Here is a 9,009-nt window from a genome sequence, read left to right as displayed (position 1 = left end):
CATAGTTTCTATGTTAGACATTTAGTTTGTAGACTTGGGCGAACGACTCCTAATCGTTTCTAATATGAATAGGTAATTTATAAATTATAAATGTTCACGAGTTTTATAATAATAAATAGACCAAATTAATAATAACACAAAATGTAAAATTTGACCAGTTTATATTCAATACATTTTAAAATTATATAGTGTGGAAGGAATGAAATCTAGATGCATTTCTTATTCAATTACTTTAATATGAAAATTAGGGATACGAATTAAGACTTGGTGGTCAATTAAAGCTTCAGACGAATGGTGTGTACATTTATTTTAATATCGTTTGTACCTTTTATCCATTTAGTTGGGTTATTTACCAAATGCAAATTCGAGAAATGAAACTAAATTTGAATCTTAGAACGAACGAGAATCTCATCTTATATCTGTGTAATAATACTAAGAATATACCGTAGGTTTTATTTGTTTCTTCTTGTATATCTAAACAAATTTGTTGTTTTTTTTAATACAATTCACAAATGAATTTAACCTACTTAATTCTTTTTCTCTTAGTTAAAAAGTCGTACAAAAAAATATTTCCTTTTTTTCGCTGTTTCTTACAAAAAACAAAAAAAAAAAAAAAATTATCGTGTTCCTAAACTAAGAAAAACCGTAAGTTAGGAATAAATATATATTTATATGTGTGTATATCTATAATAAATATATACAGATGTATATATATGTATACTCTCAATATTATATAATAACAGTCAAGGCCCGGGGCAGAAGACGAAAACAGATAAACATATTTCTTTGTTTTTTTTTCCTTCGGATCAAATTGTAAGAGTGGTTGAGTGGGGAGGAGATGAGGAAATTTTAATAGGGGCATAACATAACATATAGTGATCAGCAAAGGGGAAGGATAGGGGGTCGGTCAGCAGTTTTGATAAAGAGGGGCCAGTTCTTTAGTTGTTTTTGGGCATGATCATGTGCATCATCAATCAAATCATCAGCATTATTTGTCGAAAAAGAGTTCGGGTTATTGTTTTTAGATATTATTTCGATTACGTGGACCATTGCCACGCTGATTCCGATTGTTACCACCTCCAGAGAAGTGATGATGCCCCCCACCCCCGTTGCCACCAGGTCCTCCTCCATTGTTATTAAAATTCTTATAGGGCATGCCACCGCCTCCGTTATTCATAAAGGGCATGCCCATGTTCCCTCCATTACCACCGCCTCCACCTGAAAATGGATTAAACAGATTATTGTTATTATTGCCCAGTGGCATGCCGCCTCCGCCTCCCCCGCCACCATTTCCACCGCCTGGCCCCATACCCAATAGTCTGGGCCTGGATGGTGGTGGTTGATTAAAGACTACTGTCGGCGGCGGCATACCCATTTGCATCATTAGTCCACCACCGGGTGCATTGCCACATATATTCGGTGGTGGTTGCCGCAACATTTGCACCATATTCGGTGGCGGTTGCGATAAATTTGGTAATATTAATGATGACGCCGCCGCCCCTGATGACATTCCTTGCGTTGGTAAGTCTTCGGGCAATTGGACAACCTGGCCCATGTCATCGATGTAGATATACAGTTTGGCGAAGATCTGCTGCAACGTCGAATTGTTCACAACGAAGTTCAAATCAAAGATCTTATTATTTCCCTCCTGTTGATGGAATTTCTTGAGTTCGGTAAAAACCAGAGCCAATTGCTGATTGACCAAGATTTTGTTATTACTGCCCAAATTCTTATACCAATTGGAGCTCTGCATAAGATTTCGTATCTCAAGAATTTGTTTGCTACCGCCGCTGGGATTCGATTGTGATGTAGAGGAATTCGTTGAACTAGATGAATTCGAGGAAGAGTTTGAAGTATTTGCCGTATTTGATGATGCATTAAGATGGGCTCGCCTCGGGTCTCTCCGGGGATCGGTGCGTACTTGCGGCTCTGCAACAACTGGTGGAACATTTGGTGGCGGTATTCCCATAGTCGGTGGGGGCACGTTCATGGCCGGTAAAACCAGTTTTGTGCTACTCGATAGCACTTGGCTGGCGGCAGATGAGGATGTTGTTGCTAATGATGATGATAATGGAGGTGGTGATGTGGGTGTGGTATCACGAGCCATAGGCGACATTATAACCGAATCTGGCGATGAGATGGTATTGCCAGAGAACCGTCCGACTGAATCACTGTTCGTTAGCAAGTTGGCACCACCACCACCACTAGCACCACTTCCACATGAATTATCTGCTGTCAGTTCGGTCAAACCCAAAATACGTCGAACTCGGGGATCGCGCAACTCTCGCTGCTCCTTATGGGCAGCACTTAAACGCAATTGGACATAATTCGGCTCTTCGACATCCACCTCCTGGAGCTGCCAACGTAGGGGAGTGTGCGAGAAAATTGCTGCATCAATTTCAGTAGCTGGCATATAATGTTTCATTGGCTCAAATGGTAATCGCATATCAATATCACGTTCGGAGCTCGAAACTTGATCATTGGCCTTCTGTAGGGCCGCCAATTGTTGTTCAGCCTTGGTGGAATCAAAATCATACATCGATGCTCGGGAATAAAGTGGAGACGATTGTTGTGTCCCACCAGATTTAAATGTTGGCGGTTCTAGAGCTGGCAAAGACATCTCATCCATTGGTTTCGGTGACTGTGAGCCCGGCTCTGGTGTAGGTGTCGGTGTTGGTGTCATTGATCTTGAATTTGAATTGGAGTTCTCATTTGGCTGATCATCTCCAATATCGCCCTGATGGGCCTTGAATGGATTACGTATTATATCACGATAAAAAGCAGCACGAGCCTCGGGATCAGGTTGCTTTTCACCAAAGAGTATTCGACTAAATAGGCTGGAACTAGTAGAAGGAGCACCACCAGTCCCATCATCGCCTTCTTTATTGGCCTTTTTGTTATCATTCGCAGTCTCAGCCTGATGCTCAGGCGTTGATGGTGTCTTATTAGTTCCTCCTCCTCCGATCATATTGCTCATAAAACTGGGCAAATCGAACACAGATGGCAATGGCGGAGCTTCATTATCTATTTGTTCCTGTTTCGTTGATTTCACTTTTGGTTCTTCCTCGGCAGCAGACTCATCATTGCCATCATCAATCACCAATTGCTCATCATCATCGCGATCATCATCCACTTTACAAAATAAAACAAATTTCACATTAATTTCATTTCAAGAAAAAACAAAATAATAACTTACGCGGATCATTGGCTGAAAAATTAACATGGGCGTCCTTTAAGTATTGTGTATAATCGACCATAATAAAGCCATTGCTATTGGAATTGCTGTTTGCTTCAGTTGTTTCCGATTTCGCTGGAGGATTAATACTACTACCACTATAAGAGAGAATAAAAATTAAATGTGGAAAAAAGTAGACGCGATTTTTCGACTTACCTATTTGAAGTGGTTGTTGCTGTCGCCTTTGATTCCGTTGGCTTTGCCGCTTCGGCCTTTTGCTGAATCTCGCCAATTTCGTGTAGGGTTAGACCCACTTCAGTTAATTGACCAAAGGGAACTTCAAGCATCTGCTCTAGATTGGTTATGCCCAGCTTATTCAATTTGGCCATATGCTCGGCACTCAATACGTTTGTGAGATTCACCAAATCCAGATGAGGAGGTAGAGACTTTGATCCAGTAGCAGCAGCAGCAGTAGTAGTAACAGGCGGAAGATTTGATGAGCCGGTGACATCAGCTACAGGATTGGTAGAACGTGTTGTTGTGCTTGATGCTGCTGCTGTTGTTGTTGTTGCTGCTCCCGCTGCTGCAGCTGCTTTGGCCGCTGTCTTTTCAGCCCAACGAGATTTACGTTTCTTTTCCGTTTTTGATTCATTTATCTGTGGTCGATTTATGACCATATCGAGTAGTGATGGAATTATTTGTCCTCCGGCTAATTGTTGTTGCAATTGCTGACCCGCTGCTGTATTGTTTAGTTGATTAGCCACTCCCTCTAATGATGACCCACCCAGGGGAGAGGTAGACAATTGTTGCTGCTGCAGAAGATGTTGTTGCTGAAGCTGTTGTTGTTGTTGTTGTTGCTGCTGTTGGTCCTGCTGCAGCTGCTGTTGCTGCCCCTGTTCCCCTGGTCGTCGTCGACTTATACCCGCACTGGCCAATGTTGTCCAGGAATTCTCTCGTCCATATTGTTCGCACAGTTGCTCATGTCTGCGTGTCATCTGTCCCAAAGCCACATCTCGACCGATACGCTTGAAGTCACCCAGAATCTCTTTAGGTGCCGTTTCCATATGCTTCAGGAGAATATTTCGCAATTGCTCGGACAGCGGCTCACCATGATGGAATAGACAATCCTCACCAGCATAGCAGTCCATGCCCAAATAATAGTATTTACAGGGGGAATTCTTTGTGCATGTACGAGCACTTGTCTCGCTTGGCACAACAATCCATTAGATAGAATTTACAAAGTTCCAATTTACGTGGCTCAGTTCGCATCATTTTGTCATTGTTCATGGTTCCATCGCCAGAGTCACGACGGTTCCGTTTATTACTTCCAGCACCACCAGTTGCATTACCACTGCCAGTATCATGACGTCGATCTTGATCACGATCTCTGCGCTTTCTTCCACTGTTTCCACCTCGTTGGTTATCCTTGTCACGATCATGTCGCTGGCGTCGTCTTTGATTCATCCCACCAACCATATCATCATCCGAATACGAATCATAGCTGCTATAATAATCTTGAAGAGAATCGTATCCTCCAGCACCAGGGCCATTATCGCCGCCCATAAATGGAACTGCAGGCACAGCGGCCCCTCCAGGCGGTGGACTACCACCTCGTACATTCATCATCTCATATTCATCCATATCCATTTCATCACTAGCAGCACCACCGGCAGCGGCACCACTAGCAGTCTCCTCCTCATCATCATGCCGAGCGCGTTTCTACAATCAATGTGAATAAGAGAAATTAGATCAATAATGATATTTGTATGCCTTCTATTAGCTTACTATTACTTTATAAATGGGGGTGGACAAAATTAGTAACAAACTAGATCTTCATATAAAGTTCAGAAGTCGATACAGAAAATTAAATGGCTGTAACTTTTATAGCCACCAAGAACAAGGTATTAATACAGACGGACATGGCTAGGTCGACATTTGATTTTTTAATATATGTATACATTTTGAAGATAAGCTAGTAACAAATTGTATTCTTACAGATAGTTAAATCCTTATTTTGTTCCTAATTAAAAGTAATTCATTTATGTTGACCCTAGGCCAAGACTTATCATCGATACTCTTTTGTTCATATAAATATTAATAATTATAAAATATTTATAATAATAATAAACCATAATTTAGACTGATTTACATTCTGTTTTCGATCTAATGTATAAAGAAATTAGCTTTCGTTTGATTTATATGATCACCTGCTGACGGGCATCATTCTCATCATCATCTAAACGGCTATTCAGCCAATCACCCATGACCAGGTGAAAATATCAAACTAAATCTAAGATAATGCCCACATGGAAATGTATATATAGAGAAAAAAATGTTAAATTAGACATGGTTAATTGATCAAGGGAACGGAATAACAATAAATTTGTCACAGCCATCGAAAATATTGCAAGGGAAGTGCGAAAATTAGAGTGAAGTTGTTTCAAATTTGCAGTAGCTAATGTAAAGAGGTAATACCTGGAGGGTATTCTCACCTGATGATCTTTGTCCTTTTTCTGTTTGCGCTCGCGTTCCTTTTTACGTTTGCGTCTACGACTATTTCGACTTGCCGCCTGCTGTTGAGGATATTGTCCAGATTCTAGACCATCGTCCCCAATGTTGGCGCCGACTCCGCCACCTCCGCCGTTTCCGCCACCTACGCCGACTCCGCCGCCTCCGACATCATTTGGTTCTCGACCACTAGGGCTGGAGCTATTGTTGTGCATGGATCGCATTTTGGGCATAGGTGGCTCAATGCCACGCTTCTTTAAGGCATTGGCAATAGCATTCTCAATGCTAACAGCATGATCATCTAGATGAAAAAACAAAATGTGTGGTTTTTGTTTAGGAATGCTTTCTTGAAGAGTTCTTTTTTAGCAAGAGTAGTGTTACCTTCAACTGGAAGGGGTTTTTTCGTCTTAATAGTGTTGTTTGATCCCTCGCCCGATTGGCCTAGGAATACAACATCATCGTCCTTGGATTTATCAATATTTTGATTTAATGATTCTATTCCCACAAATTGCACATCTTCGTCGCCCGATTTTGGTTGCTTTTGTTGTTGTTGCTGCTGCTGCTGCTGTTGCAGAGGCAAAGACTGCTGCACAACAACCTCATCATCATCATCATCGATCTCCCCATCCTCAAGATCTTCGTCCAGATCAATACATGGCGTCTTGGCCGCACTCGATGACATTTTTTCTAGTTTTGTATAGTTTAGCTCTCTTTGTTTTTGATAATACTAAAGTCTAGCTAAAGATGATTTATGAATGGGATCTGAAAAACAAACCGAAAAAACACAAAGCATTGATGCCGAAAGTTGATAAAATAGTTCTACTATGTTTTAAACAATTGTTCAATTGTATAGACATGTTTAAAAAATATATAGAATATTAATTAGGTAGCAATTCCATTCGGTAGGTTGTCTTTATAAAGCTAAACAAATTTTACCAAATGCTAATGTCATAAATTCAATGAAACTATCAACAAATGCAATTAAATTACTTATCAAAGTTTTTCCACAATTTAAGGGGTATTCGTTTTGACGTCAATTCAATTAATGTTGGAAAGACGGAACTTTCTTCCAAACATTTCAAAATTATAATATTTATAGGCCGAAAGCTTGTAAATTTAATTTTCGTGTGCTTTGTAACGAAATCTTGAAGGAAAATAAATTGTAAATTATTTACAAAGAGATCAATAGAACTTTTTTGTTTGTAGGGTACAAATAGTTCGAGCTTATTAGGAACTTTCAAAAAGAAAACCTTGGGATGTTTTTCTTTCATTTCATTTCACTTGTTGCGGCCTAATGTAATGGTAACTGGCTATGTATAAATATATATGTATGTATGTATGTACATACATATATGCTGTAAGAATTAGGTGAAATTCTTTCGATTAATGAAAGAAAATATAATAACTTTGTTTTGTCAATTATCTGCAAACTACAAACAAGGCACACGCACACTCACAAACCATACACATACATATACAGTCTGTGCAGGAGAAAGAGAGAAGGCGCAAGAACAGAGATAGAGAGAGAGAGAGAGAGAAAAGAGAGCGAGCTAGCAGCAAAATAATGTGCATATTCATTGTGACATTCGGCTTAACTCTGCTTATCATGTTGTCTCACTTGCGCCAATGTTCCTGCTATTTGACATACATACATATAGGCTTGTATGATGTACAGGGGCAACGGCCACGCATGTATGAATGATGTAGAAAGCAAAGCGAAGCAGACATCATATTCTATGCATGTACAAATGTACATAAATTATGATTAACACTTGAAACTTTTATAGCTAATATTCTTGCTAATTTTTAGGGCTGCGTGAGTATTGGTGTGAAAATGTGTAGGTGTGTGAAAGCAGTTGCGCATGCATGTACATATACATGTATGTATGTATATACGAATACATACGAGCGTACACGCAAATGTACATACATTTGTATGTGTGTATGTAAGAAGACAAATTAACAAAAAACTAAGCATGAAAATTGTATAGTTTTTCACGTTGCTGTTGTTGTAGTTGGTTGTAGTTTTTGTTTGCTAAATAGCAAACTTATGTACAGTTGTATGCATATGCGACGCAGATGCATATGTATGTACATATGTATGTAAAAAAGCATGTACATATGTACATACATACATACATACTGAAAATTGCCAATTGAATAATTTGATATTTTTTGTCGATTTTTGCTTTTCTCTTACGTTCTTTAGGCGTGACTTTGTGGTTATGAAACATTTATGTATAACTTTTTGTTCATTTGCTTTTTGTTAAGTTTTTTTTGTTATAAACATTGCGGTTTGGTTTGCTCGGTAGATTTAACGGTTTCGCATTTTCTTTTTGTTTCTCCTGTTTTCGGTTGATGTTTCGTAGAATTCCGCTGCTTACATAAATGAAATTGGTACAGTTTGGTGTGTATGTATGAATATATGTACATATACACACATACACATAAATATATGTATGTATAATTATGCATGCATGTATGTAGTACATAACATGTTTATATAGGCGCTGGCAGTGCTTGTGCATACATATGCACATACATACATACATACATACTTATACACAAATATATACATATGTATTAATATCTGTGCATATTTTGTAAATGAAATAAATTAGCGAAATAATTTTGATGGTTTACTCTATACATGTACATTTTTGTATATATGCTCTCTCTGTCTTTCTTTCTGCTCGGCCCTGGCCTTCTGTATATCTCTCTCCCTGTCTCTGTTACGCTCATAGACAGAATACAATATACAAATATACATTAAATATAATTAAAACTTCTCCGTTCAACATGTGTGCGTGTGAACAGTTCAACAATTTTAACTTGAATGAAAAACGGGGAAAAAAATGGGAAAAAATAACAACATGGCGAAATCAATTCGCCTCGACGCGCAGAATTCGCCCAAGCCGTAAAAAAAATGAATATTTGCCGCAAGTTTTTGCCCTCTCGAACTCCAACCAATGATGCCAACATCGAACAAAGGAGTCGAGTTCGAACATCGAAGTCGAACATCGGAGTCGAATTCGAACAATTGATGCCAACGGCGAACCGATGAGGGCAACTCCAACATGTTCGCACGTTTTACTCTCTTATGTTTGTCTTTGAATATTCGCTTTAAAGAGTAAAAAAAACATTCGCCCATTCGCGGCGAGAGAAACTTCGGAGAGCTATTAACATGGGGACACAAATGTGGACTTTCAAACGGAATTTGTGAAAGAGAAAGCTTGAAAATAAAATGTCATTAATACTGTTTAAAAACTTACAAAATTATTTCGTTCTAATTAAAATCGGCGCTCAAGTTATTGTCTTGTCGAATT

The 9,009-nt window shown here is 39.0% G+C and overlaps 1 protein-coding gene across 1 annotated transcript; it reads right to left on the bottom strand.

Annotated features, from left to right (window-relative positions):
• Positions 1-144: 144 nt before the first annotated feature.
• Positions 145-8,505, bottom strand: su(sable) (suppressor of sable). Its single transcript, XM_068303707.1, is given in 8 exon segments — positions 145-3,132; positions 3,197-3,333; positions 3,392-4,347; positions 4,349-4,894; positions 5,668-5,984; positions 6,065-6,445; positions 7,884-8,059; positions 8,340-8,505. Coding segments are annotated over 6 exon segments (4,368 nt in total). The 5' UTR covers positions 6,366-6,445; positions 7,884-8,059; positions 8,340-8,505; the 3' UTR covers positions 145-1,021.
• Between the last annotated feature and the right edge of the window lie 504 nt (positions 8,506-9,009).

The sequence above is a fragment of the Drosophila tropicalis genome, unplaced genomic scaffold (genome assembly GCF_018151085.1).
Source record: "Drosophila tropicalis isolate 14030-0801.00 unplaced genomic scaffold, ASM1815108v1 contig_158, whole genome shotgun sequence".
Classification (NCBI taxonomy): Eukaryota; Metazoa; Arthropoda; class Insecta; order Diptera; family Drosophilidae; genus Drosophila; species Drosophila tropicalis.
This window is presented reverse-complemented; position numbering and strand designations above follow the sequence as displayed.